The 19,590-nt window shown below is 40.0% G+C and overlaps 1 protein-coding gene across 1 annotated transcript in view; it reads right to left on the reverse strand.

Annotated features, from left to right (window-relative positions):
* creb5b (cAMP responsive element binding protein 5b) overlaps positions 1–19,590 on the reverse strand; it is a 50,704-nt gene that overhangs the window by 23,673 nt on the left and 7,441 nt on the right. The window contains exons 3-5 of the mRNA XM_079470438.1: positions 19,176–19,269; positions 17,065–17,186; positions 14,952–15,109 (exon numbers count right to left, since the gene is read on the reverse strand). Of these exons, the coding sequence (XP_079326564.1) occupies positions 14,952–15,109; positions 17,065–17,186; positions 19,176–19,269 (374 nt within the window). The remainder of the gene's footprint in view (positions 1–14,951; positions 15,110–17,064; positions 17,187–19,175; positions 19,270–19,590) is intronic.

Below are 19,590 nucleotides of genomic sequence, written 5' to 3' on the forward strand. Positions count from 1 at the left end.
CACCAAACACACAACTTCCTCTTCATGTTGGCACAAAGCTGCCAGTGCAACACTTTCTGTTATTTGTCTAGAACGTGTGAGATATAGCACTCAGTAATTTCATCATAGCTCAGCTACCTCGCAGGTCCGGACCACCATACAGCGCAGAGCAACAAGGCCTGTCTGAATAACCTTTAGCCTCAGATGACAAGCATTATTTGGGTCTGATTGGAAAGCTGACGGACAGCTGAAAGGGAAAAGAGAGGGTCCCCACCTGAACAAATACCTGTATTTATCTGGCCTAAATAGCGGCATTTACACTGCGTGATTGCTGTGTACACGTACAGGCGCACACGGATTCGCAAACCCATGCAGTCATTAACATTCTGACATATTGTCATTTGTGTCTAACGTTCCAATCCATCACATGCTAAGACCCCTTAACAACCTCACATCTCTAAAATGAACATAAATACATGCCCATGTGTGTACGTATGTGTGGTTGCTCCATTTTCCCAATAGTAGCCTATAGTATGTCCATTTTGCGTAATCTCCAATCGAACAGCAAGGGCATTTAGCAAAATGTTGTAAAAAGTGAGTAAAAAGTGAGACAATGTGGACAACTTTTACAAGGGGTTTACATTCTGGGGGGATTCTCACAAAGTAATACAAAATGCCACCAGCTTAATAATGCCAGCGTAGAAAGTCATTTTCCACCAAAATAATTAGATTCTGAATTAAATCGATTGTATTTCTCTGATTATTCAACGTGATAAAAAATGAGTCACATTTACATTATTGAGGCAAAAAACAGCACAGCTTAGCTCTGAAGAAAAAACAACCTTGGCCTTCACAGCCTTCACTGAGGTGAAGAGAGAAAGTAAGCGGGAAAGAGAGAAACACAGAGTCTCTACGGGCCGGCCATGCTGCGCATTAAAACTCAGCGAACAGGAAACAGTCCTAATTAAGAGCTCAACCTGACCAGCGAGAAGAAAGACGCTTTAGACGCTGCGCAGGTCCCACTGTCAAACTCACTCACCTGCTTTAAAGCATTAGAGAAAGAAAAAGAGTGTGCGTTTGGAACGAAGAGAACAAATAACAAAACTAGCACAGGAACAGATTAAAACTTTCTGTGCCCCTCCATATACTGCTGTCTGTGTGCATCCAGCGAGCATGTGCATGTGGTGTACTGTATAGTTTGCATGAAATGACAGAGGGGATAATGAGACCCCCAGAGACACACACACACACACACACACACACTCACACACACAATGCAACCCTGACCCTCCCCTCTCACATTACACACACTGCCCGTCCGCTCCAACAAGACATCAGTCCTGCTTTTCTATTTCTTTTTTCTTTCTCCTCTGTCCCAGAGCAGACATCAAATACATCTCTGTCCTGCTTACACAGCTTCAAGTCATTCAGTGTGTAGTATGTATAAAGATAATGTTTTAAATATAAAAATAATATAAAAATAATTTTAATTCTATTATAAAACATAAACAGCTGATGAACAATAAGACACTGACAGCCAATCAAAATAAATTAAAGTTGGCATGAAAATAAAAATGATAATTCTTATTGTTTTACACAGTGTTGCAGTCTTTCTTATAAATCATTTATTCGTGCTTTTCATTATTGTTTTTATTGATTTCCACTTGTAATCTTTAATCAAAAACTTTAACCACCTCCCCCCTCGAAACGTCATCTCTTCACTTCCGGTCAGGAGGAATGATTCGAGGGCGGGGCTAAAGATATTCATATTAAGAAGATGCGGCACTGCCATTACAGAAGGAAGTCCCACCTTCCAGTAAATCAGTAAAGACTGGCAATTCTCTGGGGTGGGGCTCTTGTGCGGCGCTTGCCAGCCTGTGCGACCTTAAAAAGGTGTTTTTTAGGGCAATTTAAGCTTAGCAAACATATATTCATGTTTAAGTTTTGAACGGAAATATGCTGTTTAATCATGATTATTGCCTGCGATTTTAGACATATCTGCATTCCCCCATTCAAGTAGATTAGACTGTGGACTTGCTTTGACGTAAATAGCTGCCCAGAGGTGTTTGCAAATGGAGCCACCGGGTGGCACGACGTCCGTATATGGACTTTGACGAGGCTCCAATGACTCATGTTGTGTCCGAAAATGAGCAAGATTCAGGAATAGTATGTATGAAACCTCAGTACGCAAAAAACAGTAGGCGAGGAAATACCCTGATGGTCTACTACTGCTGCAGAGATTCGTGAGTATGGATCGGATGGACACTTTTCTATGCCATGATGTCACGGGAGCTGAGCAACGGTCAAATTTCAAAAGTAAATCAAATACATAAAGCGGAAAACTTAAAGGCTAAATTATGTTTTTATAAACGCTCAAGTATAGGTTGTTAAAATGTCATGGGTCAAAGAGCATAAGGGTCACATGACCATAAAACATGGCGGACGCAGTAGGTCCGAAATGTATTCATACTACACCCACTCAAACGATATAGAAACTAAGTATTTTAAGTAAGTTATCTTTAGAGATATTGTTCTTGGTGTGAATGGGTGAAACCTATCTCATGGTGATAAATTCAGGGTACAAGCATTTTAGTACAGAATATACAGTTGTGGCCTCATTAGATTGATTAAAGATATGCAAACAAGATTCTATGTGAATTTGAAAACTGTTATGGTCAATAAATGAGGCCCAGTAAGAAAATTCTAAAGCTTCATTCACACCTCCATCGACAGAGCGACTCGAGCGGCATCCTGCGACACAAGCGACAGTGACTGGTGGCGACAGGAAGATGGCGTGAAAGTTGACAAAGTTGAGACTTGCTCAATTTTATGCAAATGATGAGTGAGCTTGAGTTATTTTATTTATACACGAACAGAATGTAACATAATCATGATTTCCAGAAAATTCATAAGAAGGTTTTAAATTCTATGTTTTTAATGAATTGAGAAAGAACACGTGTCAAAACGCAAAATATTACATTTTGCCATTCTTCTTAAATTTGAGTAGATTCCAAACTTTTTTAGGTTATTAAAAGAATATAGCTAAATATCTAAATGCAAGTACTCAGGAAAGATAACTATACACCTGTACCTAAAGATATCTTTAAAATAATCTACATGATATCTCATGAGCAAATTGAGTAGGATATTTATAAACTAAACTTTAAGTTTCATAAAAGCTGTCTAAACTTCAAAAGCACATATATCTAGATCTACATGCACTTCAGTGAAAGAGGCTTGACTGCCACTTGAGCGAGAAAGAGGAGCGAGAGAGTGAAAGAGAGCCAGGCACAGTCAGCCCACTGACTCATATCCTTCCCTTCTGACTCTACTCCAGCAATGATGTAATGCTCTTGGCTTCTTGCACCCCCCACACCCACCCTCTCACCATCTTTCTGTTTTTTAGTCTGCACTCTCTCACCAACCATCTCTATCTGAATACCATGTTTTCTCTCTTTTAGCCATTGCGCCACACTGACTTGGGCAGACACTACAGCGATGGTGCAAAAACGTTTCTCTTTTTTTCTGCTTTGTGTGAATGTAACCAAAACAGCCCGGGGCCCGGTTCCAGCCGCTGGGAGACGGTGGTGCGGTCTCCATGGCAATGGGCCTAAACAGCGGGAGAAACAGAGAGAGGCCAAACAGCTTGCAGCTGCCTGGCGCTCCAAGTAAATACAGCACAGGACCTGCCCCTGATTTACCACTTTAATCACACTCAGCTCAGAGAGAGAGAGAGAGAGAGAGAGAGAGAGAGAGAGAAAAGATGATAGGTGGGGTTGCCACGGGCCCAAGGACTGATGGGAAAGTAGAGTGGGTACTCATAAGAATCTGATCAAATAAATCAATCTGAGATGGAGCTGGGTTCTCATTGAAGGTTGAGTTCATGAAAATTAAATTGCGTTGTTATTATTTACACACGGTCATGTTTTCCCAAATTCCTCAGTTGAAGACAAAAGGGAATATCTGAACTAAATCCACTTTCATAAAAGGCGTGCATACAACGCAATCTACTAATGGAGAGATCACGAAAGTTCAATGTCAGTTAAGTCATTTTTATTTGCTTCTGAGGTTTTTTAACAAATCTTTTGATCTACTTCACATTTGAGGTCTGGATATCCATGCGTTGTTGTGTTCAAAAAAAGACAGTCACACAGGTTTGCAACGACATACGTTTTTTTTCAAGCGAGCGTTTCCTTTAAAGGCAGGTGAGAAATAGGTGAGAACAGTAAGGGGAGAGACATGTGAACAACTTTGACAACAGGCAGTGACAGACTGAAGACACACATAAAGTCTGAGCCTGTCAATGAGAACAACAGCGAGAGACTTATCCTGGAATACCTCAGGGCAAGCAAGCATGCCGCAGATTACCACAAAGCCCCAATTATGCACGGATACATCTCTCATCGCTGCTGGCTAAGAGAGAAAGGGTGTAAGGAACCGAGGGAGGGAGAGACAGACAAACAGAGAGAGTACGCTGGCTCAGGGCCGGCCAGTTGTTTCTTCCCGGACAGAAACTACGCTGAGAGTTCTTCAGTTTAACAGGCTGAGGATGGGTTTAGGCTCCGCCCCACGTGTCTGTAAATATTTTTATCACACTGATAGTACGCTTTGAATCTTTCTTACGGCAAATAGATAAAATGGACGGACAAAATACACTGAAGCATTTAATTATGAACAATCGACTGCGACATTAGAGATTAAAACACCATTTCAGCAAGATAGTTCGTCACTGGAACATTTTAACAAAGTATTAAGAGATATATTTCTCATCTGTTTTATTGGTATAAATGATAAGAACCGTCACTGAGCATTGCTATGTTGTCATTCTCCAAATTCTTTCATATCAGTTTGTTAATTTGTTTTGACAAAAAGTAGACGCTTCTAAATATGAGGTTACGCTTTTAAAAATGAAGGTCGGCAGAGTACAAAAGGCTCTTCACTGCGATGTCATAGAAAATTTCCATAGACGTTTTTGGTTCCTTAAAGAACCATTCACTAAATGATTCTTTAAGAAAAAAAAATGTTATAGTCTAAAGAACCCTTTTGAACAACAATAAACCTTTTGTGATCTTTTTAGGACCTTTTGGGATCTTTTAATTCTACCGTGGCATTGTGAAGCAACGTTTTTTAAGAACGCGCAGAAATAAAATAGTTATTGTACAAATGTATTCATTGTACGTATGAGTTAATATGCACTGAAAAAAGATTTTTTTTAAATGACTGTTTTTAGTTTTACAGAATTTTAATGTGTTTTCTTAATTCCGTAAAAAGGTAAAATTACACAAATAGACTGCTAATTTACAAGTTGGATGTAAAATAAAAATAACAAAGAAAAATCTGGTGCCCCAGTTGCTAGAATATTACTGTTTCATGCTGGTATTTTTTTACAAACTTCCCAAACAAATATTATTAGTGTAAAATCTTAAAAATGCATCTTATATTATAAAGTGTTTTAGTTTTTTCTAAGTTAAAACATTTAGTTTATTGCCAGCGTTATATGTTTGAATTTATATCTATGTTTAATGCTTCATTTATAGAATTTAAAATTGGTCTCAACACTTCGAATTGGTTTCAAACTCAGCAGATCACCTGCTTTCCTTTGTGGTATCTTTTTACCCAGCAGCCCAGATCCTTTCCTTCCTCTACCCATCCTTTCTGATTGCCCCTCTCATTTGTGCTTCAATCTAAGAGCCCTGTTCTCAATCTAGCCATGATCCCTCTCTTCCTCCCTCTCTTTCATGCTGTTCCGCTCTTCCTGTTGTCTGCTTTAGGGGTCTCTCTCTCTCTCTCTCTCTCTCTCTCTCTGCATGTGTCTGTGTGCTGGACGGGGATGACACAGTGGTGCTGGAATGAGAAGAGCAGGGCCTGGGCGTTCCTCTCCAAGCGCACTATTAAACCCTACGCCGTACACAATGAGCTCACTCTAATTCAGCTCAGATGTACATCCTGCCTGCATGTCTTCTTTCTCTGTCTCATATTTTTTTGCTTTTTTGAAATTCTTTCTCCCTTAATAACATTCATAAGACGCATTTACTGCAAATCTTGGGCTTGCAAAATCACTTCTGTACGAATGCATGTACGGTGTACAAACCACAAAGATAAAACTGTAATACTGATTGTACTTTCTTCTTGTGTTTGCTCAGAAATTTAATTTAATTAATAGGAATTTCTTATAAAACTCACACCTGACCAAATTTGGCTTGAAACAACTGTTTTGTAGTCCTATCATCTTACTGTATGTCAACAACTGGAGGTGTATGTTTACTGTACAACAATTCTGACAAAGTTAATACCTTACTGAAACTTATCTGAGAAATAATAAAGCAGCATATTAGCAAGAAAATTCTGCTCTGGGTATTTCGTATAATGTCTACCCAGAGTCCAGTATCTAAGTGCCAAGTCAAACTACTCATAACAGTCCTATGATCTTACCTGTCCAATAAAAACCTTTGCTCTGATTCTCTACCACAAGATCATCTCAGGATGCACAACCACCCATTATGTCTTTCACAATGATGCAATAAGCAAGAAAAACAACCGTAGTTACCTTTTCCCTCAGAGAGGTCGTGAAGTTTAAATCTTATGTGAGGTTCTGACAGTGCTGTAGTCAAGTTTTGATCAATGTGATTGAAAGCAGTCTGTGAAGAAATCGATGACGTCTGTGTTTTGGCCCATGAGGGGAACCGGAGGGGGTGGAGGGTGTAAGAGGGGACCTCCTATGCTGCCTCACACAAAAACAACACGGGTAGGAGAATCAGATCTCCAAAGAGCAAGTATAAAGTATTGACGAGCTGGAGACATAAAGATTCGAGAATACCATGACATTTACATTTATGCATTTAGCAGAAGGTTTTATCCAAAGCGACCTGAAGTGCATTCAAGCTATATATTTTCATTAGTGCATGCATTCCTTGGAAATCGATCTCCTGACCTTGGTTTTGCTAGCATCGCACACCACAGTCTAGCCACAAGACCACACAAACAATGAAATTTGCAAATGTTAAATGGAGGGAACACGGTTACCTTCTCTCTTCTATTCTATTTTGTAAATCTCACCGTATTTGTTTCAGGATCTATTTCTCTGTCTGCTATTCTCAAACTAACAAGTCTTTGTCACTGCAACACGTTGTGCCGAACTGCACAGCTTCCTTTCAACCACCAAAATACCCTGGAATCTTCCTGTTCTTCAGGGGTGTGAAAACCAGCTTCTATTATCTTTAGAAGTGTGAAAATATACACATGCAGACAAATACGTGTTCAGTTTTGTTAAATCTACCCGAATGTGTTTTGATGGTGTGAGATCAAACAGCTTGTCAATATTACACACAGAGATATAAAAATAAAAAAAACACACTTGATAAAAGTATGTGAAACATTTTTGAAAACCGGAGAATCCCAGCTTCCCGACACTAAAAGTAAATAATAATAAAAAACAGCAATTTGTTTTGCCAATTACATCCGAACAGGTGACCATATTCAATATGCACTTAATTTTTATTTATTTTGTTAATTTATATTTTATTTTCCTTTTGTTTCCCTGAATTTTAAAATTGAAGACCTTATTCTACACTGTCCCCATGCAGAATAACGCACACACAGGTTTCTGTCATTACTTATATATAAGGTGCTATAATATGCTATATGACCATCGGCAACAATAAACAAACGTTATGCTGCCCAAACTTAGATTGATCCAAACCTGTATACATTTCTTTGTTCTGCTAAACACAATGGAAGGTATTTGGAAGAATGCTTGTAACCAAAAAGATCTCATCCCCCATTTACTGCCATAGTACTGTGTTTAGCAGAACAAAGAATTGTATGCAGGTTTTGAACAATCTGAGGGTGAGTAAAAGATGACAGAATTTTCATTTTTGGGTGAACTATTTCTTAAAGTTTGGGCCACATAAGGTTTTATGTCTTTAACTTCTGGTAGAGCTCCTCAAAAATCGATAACTGTTGACTAGTTTTCATTAAAAACTCAAGCATTTGGGTTCTAATCTTCACTGTCAGTCTCTCTGTTCTTCTAACCTGACAGAAGACTTGACCGCTACCATAAACCCGGCAGAGTTAACAAAGACGCAGGATGCTATAACCAGTCTCGCCCAGGCAGTCAAACAGCAGGGTGAGACCCTCCAACAAGTTGTTGCAGCCCTGGGTCGTATGCCTACTCCTTCCTCATCCACCACCTATGCCCAGGTTTCAACTGGTTCCACCACACTGGCTTCTTCCCCTTCACCTGGCACTGGAATGGCAACCTCTCAACCATTACCACCCATTCAGACCCTATCTGTAAGTCCAGTGGCTAAGCCCAGTCCCTATTCAGGAGCCCCCGAGCAATGTCGAAGTGGTTGTCAGACGTTATTACCTTCTTCGGTGAGCCATTCTACCATTCTACCCAATTTCACACACAAACCCAATCATATCTTGGTTGTCATATCTTGGGCAACTGGGGAAATCCATTCCTGCAATTCTTGGAGTTCTGCCTGTCACGAGCACTGCCTCTCATGTCATGCCAAGTCACCTCCATTGAAAGTCCCCATAGTGACATAAACATAGAGATCCCCATAGAATATCATCGCTTCCTTGATGTGCTCAGGTCCCAAAAGGCTTACCAGCTGCCCAATTATCGCTTGTGAGTTTGTGCTATTGACCTTCTTCCAGGAGCTCCCCTCTCCCTGAACAAAAAGCTATGGAAGATAACATTTATGAGGCCCTTCACCTAGGCTACATTCAACGATCCACCTCTTAGAAAGATGGTGCTCTCTGTACCTGCATTGATTACAGATGTCTCCACGACAGCACTGTGAAGTTGAATTACCCCCTCCCTCTGGTTCCAGCTGTTATAGAACTCCTGCGTGGTACCACCATCTACACCAAGCTTGACCTTCACAGTGCCTACAACTTAACCAGGATTCGTGAAGGGGATGAGTGGAAAACCGCCTTTATCACCCTTAATGCCCACTATGTAATGCCTTATGGCTTGGTGAATACACCTTCGGTGAATACACATTCCAGGCCTTCATAGATGGTTTTTCGAGAGTTCCTTCCTTGTTATGACATAGAATACATAGATGATATTCTCAATTACTCCAAATCCCTCTCTGAGCATATACAGTATACATCATGTCAAAAATACCCTGTAGATCCTGAGACACCATCACTTATATCTCAAAGGAGAAAAGTGCTCCTTCCACCAGACCTCCATTCCCTTTCTCAGATACCTGATCAGTCCCCAGGGTGTAGAGATGGATTCAGCGTAAATCAAGGTTATCTTGGCCACAACCCACCACGGTGAGCTGCAACGGTTTCTTGCGTTCACCAACTTTTATTGTCGTTTCATATGTGACATCAGTAAAGTGGCAGTACCCTAACCTCTCTCCTCAACACATGCATACTGGTGGCAGTGGATCATTCTCTAAAGCCTGCCTTCTAATACCCCTTAAGAAACTCCCCTCAGCTCGGGAGACAGCAGAAGCCCTATTTCACCATCTCTTCCTGAACTTCGGCCTATCTGAGGACGTTGTTTGGACATTTTTTACGAACTTATTGCCATAAGAACCAGATGGACTGGAGTCGATTCCTGCCATGGGCAGAATATGCCCAAAACTCCCTTCAGCACCAATCTTCTGGTCTCACCGCCTTTCAGTGTGTCCTGGGGTTACAACCCCCATTTTACCCATGGTCGGGAAAATCCCCTGATGTTCCCTCCATTGACCACTGGTTCAGGGAGAGTGAAAGGACATGTAATGCTGCCCATGTGCGTCCTCAAAGAGCCGTGAGATGCACCCAGATGCAAGCAGACGTCCGGCGGTCTGAAAACCTCAGCTATCGTACAGGAGACCTTGTGTGGCTACTGTATCTACCCAGGATATTCGCATCCGTCTACCCAGCAAAAAGTTAAGTCCCGTCATATTGGTCCATTCCCCATAGTCTGACAGATAAATCCTGCGTCAAAGAGTTCGGACCTTGTGAGCTGCCTGTGGGGGGATTCTATCACAGCTCCCCAGTCTCTCCCCAACTACATTTCCCAGAAGCACCTCTCCGGACTTCTAACCATGCACACCTGTACCCATTTACTCAATTAGTGTTCACCATTTGTATATATATACATATATATATATATATCAGTTTGGTTAATTCTTTGTCAAGTCTTGTTTAAGCTTCAACTCTCTGTAGACATAACTGTTTTTTTTACTTCTATCTTCCACCAAGTTAAGTGTTTTGAGCTTTAGCTCCAGTTATTTCTATTTGATATATTTTTGTCTTGCTTTTGTTGTATTTTTGATTGTTTTTTATTAAAAACTCCAACTTTTGGATTCTAATTGTCACTGTCAGTCTCTCTGTTCTTCTAACCTGACACAAGCGTATTCTGTGGTCAAAGTATTTTAAAATGTATTTCAATATCGACTTAAATCATGGGAATGTTTCACCGATACACTGTTGCTGCCTTCATTAAGTATAATCAAACTGACTTTACAACATGTAAGCTTACTTTTGCTAAATGTTTTTGCATTACATTATTAACTTATTTTATAAGTTACAGCCTCTTTTTTCCCATTGAACCATTATTTACAATAGTACATTTGAATGACTTTGATTGTAGCGAATTTGATTCTACTTAAAAATTGAAGGTAGCAAAAATGTTTTACATTGTAATGATTCTAGTGCTTTTTTAAACAACCATTTCATCTGTTTCAAATATGTGCCTTTTATCTATTTTGCATCCATAATAATTAACACTTTAAACAAACCAGCTCAAGAAGAGTCACTATCACTCATTTCCTAATCTTAAAACCACAGCCGTCTCTTCTTCATCGTGTACCATCGCAATTCAAACGCTCCAGGACTGGCGGCTAACAGCCATTTTCTCCAACCCCTGAACTCTCTTATCGCTCAGTCAAAGAGACTGAGCTCCCTTGTTTAATCTCACACCGACCATGTCTAACATATTTAGCACTGACATTACTCAGCAACAGATGTTTGTAATTCACATGCGGAGAGCATTCAAATAATTTGGATCACCCTTTTCCACCTTGAACGGTCGTGATAGCTGTGACATTCACATCCCCTCCGTTCTGTACTTTCATTTTTCTCTTTCTTCTCTCAGTCCTGAAGGATATTTACACTGCTTTTTGTCAACTCGACTCTCTGAGGGTCTCCGATCTAGCTTCTGGCTCTCTGAGGGACCTCGCCGGTGTGGATGATGGAAAAAAGGCAGAGGAACGTTGGAGGAATCTCAGGAAAAGGTGGGGGGTGAGGGTCCTTGAGTTTCACAGCTGTGGGCCCCCTGCCTGAGCCCTGTTAAGCAGGCAGACTTGAGGAAAGCCAATCTTAATTGATTCCAAGCCTCCAAAGCTTTTTAGTAAACATGGAGGAGCACTGAAAATAGCTTGTTATCCTAATTCAATGGACGCTGCGGATCTCCATCACTCTTCACATCACAAAGAGCTCGGAGAACAGATGGACTCTGGATTAGAGCCATTGACAGTTACTGTACAAGTTAAGTACATTTTCAAAGACAGAGGGGTGCAGAGGAAAAAGAAAGTTCCTGATTCCAATCATAAGCTTTAGTTCCAGTTTAAAAATCCCAAAGCCAGGTCTGATGTCTGTTAGCGTGAATTTTCTTTCATCATTGAATGTTTTTCTCAGAAACAGGAACAAGCAAAAGATCTTTAGATAAGACTTCTCTAAAACAACCCATGGATGTTCTTAGAAAGGTGAGTAATAATCACTATAGAGTTTGCCAAATGTAAAACATATACATTGGGGGAGTGGATGAATAACCTTCTGGGGTTCTGTCATATATGCTGGTGGCGTCAATGTACCATTTAAAACCATAATGCTGTAGCTAGTCTTACGTAAGCCTGCCATTCCGTACAACACGTTGTCATGCCAAACTATGATTCACTCTCTTTTTCTAGGTACAGCGCTATTTAATCGTAATATTTCAACACATTAACACTGAACAATGGCAGCCCATTACTAAACCTTGCACTGCAATAAGTCAGAAACTATGACACGGTTCTTCTGTTTGAAATAGCAGGAAGAAAAGATTAACCGGTTTGTGGACGGAGGCGCTAACTGGACTCGATGGCTTCCTGCTGGAGGAGCAGTTTCTGTACTGAGGGGATTGAAAAACCCTTTTTTCACGCTGAGGTGGACATTTCCACGCTTGCTGAAACACGCTTCCACAACCCAACCCCTGACCTCTGCAGTCCCTATAACCAAACAATCCTTCTCACTCTCCAGGAGTCCTAAAGAGTTTGTTTGTTGTACAATTTGTACTATATTGTGCCTTTTTATATATATATAAATAGTATTTTTAAAAATGAAATGAAAATATGTGTGGAACAATTTCAGAACATTGAAATTAGAAGATGGAAAAGATCTGTAGGTCATAACATTTAGAGAAACGTTTAAAATATATTTTTCAATAATTAAAATATTACATATAGGGCTAATAACAATAATAATAAACTATTAACAATATCATATTTTTAATTATAAATAACAATATGTTTTCAAATATTGATAATAATATTTTTCACATATTGCCAAAAAAAAATCATACTTTTCACAAAATCACATTTTACAGTTCACAAAGTTTTGTTTAATAACTTATATAAACTTATTTGGGGGTGCTGATTTCATGGAAATAGTGTCACACAATGCAACAATCTCAAAGGTCTAACTGGCTCAGTTTTTTTAAACAAAATGGATTTATGTATTTTGATTTTGAAATATATGATATTAAAATATGCTTTAACACATGTACATCCACCCATCTACACAGACACATCTTGGACATTGAATTGGCCAACTATCCATTCATTTGTACTATTGTAGTCAGCAGAAACACAGTAATGCATTCATAGCAGCATTCAGTGTTTCTGGGACTGCTTCAACTGGTCCTCACCCTACACAAGCAAACTAAATTATATTAGGCGATACAGTATATTCAGTTTTTGCATTCATTAAAAACTTTATTGTAGTACTTTTACATGTTTACTCTCAATTCCTTTAAGAGTTTTCATTTCTGATTGGCAAAGATGGGAAACCTAAGGATTCAGGGCAGGCAGTGAAGCAAAGATGAACTATCTAACCCTCTCTCTCTCTTTCTTCGACTGAAATTCCATCCCTTTTCCGTGAACAAATGTACTGTCAGACTGTCAATCAAGTTGACTGTCAGGTCTTCCATCCAATATTCACAAGTTCTCCAATCTATCCTTTCTCTAAATGCAGTACGTCTTCATTCGCCTCACAAACGTCCTCGAATACATAAGCTGTTACCCAGACCCTCAGTTAAGTGTGTGTGTTATTGATTTTTGAGTGGCGAGAAGAGGTTCATTCTGATATGTGCACGGCTTACTGCTTCAAAGAAGAAAAGGACACATATATCAAATTGCTAAGTGGCGACATGACACTTTCATTATGAAACATTCGGCCTCAGAGGACCTGGCAACATACAGAATATATATGTGTTTAAGGAGGCAGGGAAAGATGTGACAGCAGCTCAACTGACCCTTTAATTAACACCGTAAGGCCTGTCACATATATGCTGTGTGAAGGCAGGACTAAATAGAGCTTTCAGCCTGACAGCACTTCTATACAGGCGTTGACTTCTTCCATTGATAATGGCAATAAATCATCAGATGGTTATTGGGAGTGAGCCATAAAGAACAACTATAAACTTAATTGTCGCGAAATGTAATTCTAATGTGAATAAGGCCCACACAGATGAGAATACTTCTGTTTAGAGAATGAATACTCAGCAGAAAGTGTTCGAGACCCTGATAAACGTTTTTAACAATGGGCGACACTGATTTACAGTGCATATACCCTGCATGTTATTATGCGTGTTTTCTGTGCGCCATGTGGCAAAAATCAGTGTCGAATCTCTGCTCATTGCCGCATCTGGGATAGTTTGAGGTCTTGCACGTGCATTTGAACTCTGCAACCTGTTAATACAGGCGCCTAAATTAATATTTAACCACCCCCTTTACCCCCTCAGACAGTATGTGTGAAACTGGCCTAATCCTCCACCACCATCACACTCATGTAAATAATACCGTTCTCTCTCTAGCAAGTTTGAGGGTGCGTTCAGGCGCTCATTACACTGCAGACAGGGTGTATTCTGATTTAAAGTAGACAGAAGGAGAGACATGAATGATGTAGAATTAAGACGGATGGGAAAAAAGCAAAAGTCAGAGAGAATGATCAACGGGACGTGTTTGCGCAAGAGGGGCGTCTTCCTAAAAAGATGATATCCCCACCAGAACTGCGCCGATGATGTCATCACTGTGAGACACACCCAAGTTGGCTACACGACATAGAAACTTTCAGAGTCACTGCAGGGACAGTTCGAAAGATACTAACACGAATGTACGTTTTAAAGGAAGGAATGCAAGACTATTAAGTTTCTTGACATAATTGGTTAAACATTACAAAATCGGTAAACAAACTTGCTTAACCAGCTTTTTAACTTTATAATTTCTTGTCAGCTACGAAGATACATTATTAGAATTTTGGTTCGTTCTTACAATGTGAACCACGTGATACATTATACTGCCGTTCCTAATAAAATGACCGGTACACTGGCAGGATTATTTTTGCACTATGGATAGTGAAATCAAGACACTGTCAAAACACAACACTACTTTATAAGTGATATAAAAAGAATCAAAGAATCACTGTTGTGCGCTGCTTTCCGTATGACAGGACAAACAAAAATGAAATTCTCTCTCAAGTCTGTCGAAGTCGCAATCGCTATTTCTCCACCTTGGGCAAGCCGACTCCTGCATTCTGATAGGAGAAATGCAAACAACAGCTTGGACCTTGGACCAAAATCAAAACCACTAGCCTCTGTCTCCCGAGCAGCACTGTACCAATGACCAATCACAGACGGCTTATAATAACGGTTATTTGCAAGCGCTGTGCAACATAACAGTGATGATGAGATGCCATCTTACCCGATCTGTCTGTTGGTGGAGGGGGCCTGAGTGATGACAGAGCTGGACTGAGGCGAAGGCAAGGCCTGCTGGATCACTATACTGCTGTCGTGATTGGCCATCCTCGAGTGCGTCTGCTGGTGCTGGTTAGGGCCTCCCTGCCCATGAAGAGAGATATTCTGTTCAGAAAGAGAGAGGAATTATGGGTTAGTACTGTATAGGTATATGGAAAGAATTTTGTCCAAACATGGGACAGTGTGAGGTTGTGGAGGAACAGCACAACATCATTCCATAACTACAATACAGACACCGAACAAAAATGACAAAGAAATGCAAAAACAGGTCTACTAGTATGGACCAAAGTTTTTTGGTTACCAACATTTTTCCAAAAATATCTTTTTGTGTTTTGTGGATCACACAGGTTTAAAATGACAACAGGGTGAGTAAATTATGACAGAATTTTCATTTTGACTATTCCTTTAAAAATAAAAAAGCCCTGCTGCTTAAGCACATTTAACGCCTGGTTAAACACTTGGTTTGCATTTAAAGATTGTGCACAAAGACTATCTGATGAATCTGTGCACTGTTGTTAAAATATCCCTAAAAACAACTTAATATAAAATAACTCTCAATGACAAAATTCTGCTCTCAGAAGACCAGCCAGTACTTTGACTGTAGAGCTTAAAGAAGAAACACGTTTGGTTTAGACCAGATCATCTCACACCGCACTTGACAAGACGTGTGAATGAGGAGGTTTGTTGGTTAGAAAGGCACTCTGTTCCACTTTCAAGTGTTATACCACTGAGAGTTCAGGCTTTTGCATTTCCTGTAATATAACGTATGTCTGCGTGAGAAACATACAGACATGTTTGTTGAGAGCTTTAAGGCACACTTTAAGCTCAGCCGCAGGTGGAGGATTTTAAAAGGGACTTTTTGGAACTATTATAGTTAAGGTGATGAGTACACTTTAAAAAAAAATTGGGGTTATTTTAACCCATGGATGGGTCAAATATGGATATTTTCTCAATTAATTTAAATCAATGGTCAGGTTTGTTCATATATTACCCAACCATGGGTTGAAACAACCCGATTTAGAGTACAGGTTTTAAGTGTGTCATATTCCAATAAAAGGAAGCACGTTCTATTCTTATCCATTCTTCATTTGAAACGAAGTGGCTTATATAAAGACAAAAACTGAACTACTCTAAAAAGTGCACCATTTCACCAAGTGAGATTCTTGACTCATAAACAAGATTCCACATAGTGCATTTTGCACAAGACAAGCACAGCAGAATTCTCTGAAAGGCCTTGGGCGATATCTTCCTCTCACCTAAGAAACGGTTCTTCCCGAGCTCAGCAAAGTCCTGCTAAAACCTGCTGCTTGCTGAATTGGCATGATGCTATGATACTAACCCCTAAACCTCAAGCGTAAACTCGCCAGATTAGCAAACTTCATTCGTTTATCTAAAGCACGTCTGCTGGTGGGATGGTGGTCATGAGCCCAACCTTTTCGTGGCCGGTCGTGGTAAAACTGTTAAAACCCTCATTAGCATCAAAAGGAATATTACTGACGCCTCACAATTGTCACTATGAAATACGACCGATGGTAATATCTGCAAGAATCAGTTTAAATGGCCCACTAAAACTCACCTTTCTTTGCATTACTTTAGAATCGTTAAAGAATCTGTTATATGACACACACTCATGTACGCTTATGTACATTTATCAGCAAAGTCCAGAGTTAGGGACGGGTTACCTGTTTGCCCAAACATGGAAGACTGGGGAGTGTCATTATGTTCGCAATCCGTTTTAGCGCCACTAATGATGCAACAGAAAGGCAACAGAAAGACGAATCTAGTGTGTGTGTGTGTTTGTGTGCGAAAGCTATGTGATACCCAGACAAACAACGCTATTTATGAACACAACTATCAATCTCTTTGAAGCTCAAGTGCCAAATCCGATCTGGGTACACCTTAACCTGCTTCTTGAACTTCTACCTGCCGGCGCTTTGTGTGATCTGTCAGTACTTCTCTGTCTCCAGTGCGTCTTTGTTTTGGTGGGTGGCGTAACGGTGGCTGTTAGCATCTGGGATCTCTGCACACAGCTGTGTAAGTCACACGATCGGTAACCTCACCTGTTTGCTGTCCTCCTCCTCTTGAGCCTTACAGAACTCCTGCTCGATGGAGCAGGCCAGCTCGCTGAAGAGACCCACCTCCTCACAGTTCTTCAAGAAGCGTGTGGGGGTCGGTGTTTGGTCTGGAAACAGACAAGTAAAGCTTTAAAACTCCATTTCCTTAAATATACAGCCACGGCCCTAACAATCCAAAGGGTATGGATTTCACTCCAAAAGAATGTATGCATCGGGTAAACTACAATTGTTGAATGCACAGTTGCTTTGGGTATCTGCCAAATGCATACATGTAAATGTATGTTGTTGATGCTAAAAGGGGATTTTTGCACCTCATACACCATGCTTTTTCTTTTTAACCTGTAATTGTAAATGTAATTCTAAATGTAAGTAGATAAATATATCCTCTTCTTTCAAGACACTGCAGACGCCATGTTTCTGAGAATAACTGTGTATACCAATGCAGTGGCATTATCGTATGTGTCATGCCTATAATGTACTTCCCCCAAATCTAAATTCTTTCATCATTTACTGACCCATTTCAAACCTGTATGAGTTTCTTTCTTCTGCAGGACACAAAAGAAGATATCTTGAAGAATGTTGGTCACGGAATAACGGTTGGACACAACACCAATGCAAGTCAATGGATACTGCTGTTGTTCTGTTACCAACATTCTTCAAAATATCTTCTTTTGTGTTCTGCAGCAGAAATAAAGTCATACAGGTTTGAAATGACAAGAAAATAATCATTTACATTTTTTTGAACTATGCCTATATATAAGTCCTGTTAATGTTTAGCATAGTCTAAATTGCAATATTCATCACAGGTTTGTTATATAATGAGATATTATGTGGCTCCATTATGTGAATCATTTTTCCACTAAAAAGTCAATAAGAAGTGCGTATGATTTCTCTATAGGGGTGTGTGTGTAAAGGAGAGATAGACGAGTGAAGGAATGCATGTGCACGTTCATTAGTGAGCGAGTTACTGAAAGAGGGACCGCACGTAAAGAATGTGAAGCGAGCGAGTAACCTAAAACCGATCCCAGAAATCTGATCTCTCACTCTGACGGTAAATAATGAAACGGACAGAATCACAGCCTGAGTGGAGAGGGACACAAATGCATTCTGGTGTCACGGAGCACACGGTACCCGTCAGAAGCTTTTATTTAGCTGTTTGGGTTGGGTTCAGTTTGCAAACCTCTTGTGTTGAGTGAACAGAGATGCAGGGCCATCGTTGGGGGGGATGGGGCGAGTTAGAATATTGTCCCGGGCCCAGGGATGAGGGGAGCCCACTAAATGTGTCCGTACAGTGCTAAGTGTATGGAGCTTGGGGCCACCCTTACACTGACAAATACCATTTTCTTTACCAGTATTGTCTAGTCTCATGTACAAATAAACAACATCTTAAGCTTCATTTAAGAAGCAAAATCGCAGAAAATATGAAAACCTGTTTTTAAAGAACAGGAGTTTATTTATATCCCATTGTAGTAAGCATCTAATAAAATGTATTGAGGATTGTGTTTAAAACTAGTTTTTCTAAAGGGAAAACAACGAAATAAAAACAAATATTTAATTTTGTCGTGCACTTAAAATTAAATCACTGTCCCCGCAGACATCACATCACTACATTTATATTTCGTCCAAAGCAATTTACAGTGCGTTCAAGTATATATTTGACCAGTATTCACCCAACAAAACACCCTACCCGTTTACTAAGTGAGCAAAATCAGCTTATTTTACTTTAACAGGTTTAAGTCAGATACAGCAACAAAACAGGCTTCGGTAGTACTTCATTGTACAATCCCTAAATATGCACCCTCGAACCGTCCATTTGTTTTCTTTCCCTCCCTACTCTGTTCCTCCCTCCCCTCTTCCCTTGAGAGGGCCGGCGGTCTAATTGATATGGAGCTCAGGGTACGGCTTGATGACTAGGATTAGGGGAATAAGGCAGAGCACAGCGCAAATATTATTTTAGCCACATGGCTTTGCATTTAAAAGCACACCCACCCATGTGCCAAGTCATGCGTCCTATTTAATACGCCTAATTAAAGACAGACGTTAAGTGGAAACTCGCACAAGAGGTGTCTTGGTGTGAGCGTGGAGGCCCGTCTCACCTGACAGCATGTTGTCATGTTTGATGGAGGGGAATTTGAGCGTCATCTCATGCTTGTGCCGATGAATCATTAGATGATCCTCTGTAGGAAACCTCTGGAGATGCAGAAAGAAATATGGTTGCAATTTAATCACGCTAAACAAGAGTTTTTAAGAGAATTGACTTGGCATTTTGCATTCTTAAAACACTCACTGGTTTGAATTAAGAGAAGAATCATTCTCTGTACATCGAGCAATGTTCTTTTGCAAATGTTACACTTACACCTTGTTCAAGACTGGGCCTTAGGCATAAGCTGTCTAAACGGATTACAATAACATAATACTGATTACAAAAAAATCCTTATCATCATAACTACATTATCTTAATTGATGTTTAAGAACGCCGCAGATAAATACTGTATCTGTGGCCACATGACT

This window comes from Barbatula barbatula (genome assembly GCF_947034865.1).
Source record: "Barbatula barbatula genome assembly, chromosome: 12".
Classification (NCBI taxonomy): Eukaryota; Metazoa; Chordata; class Actinopteri; order Cypriniformes; family Nemacheilidae; genus Barbatula; species Barbatula barbatula.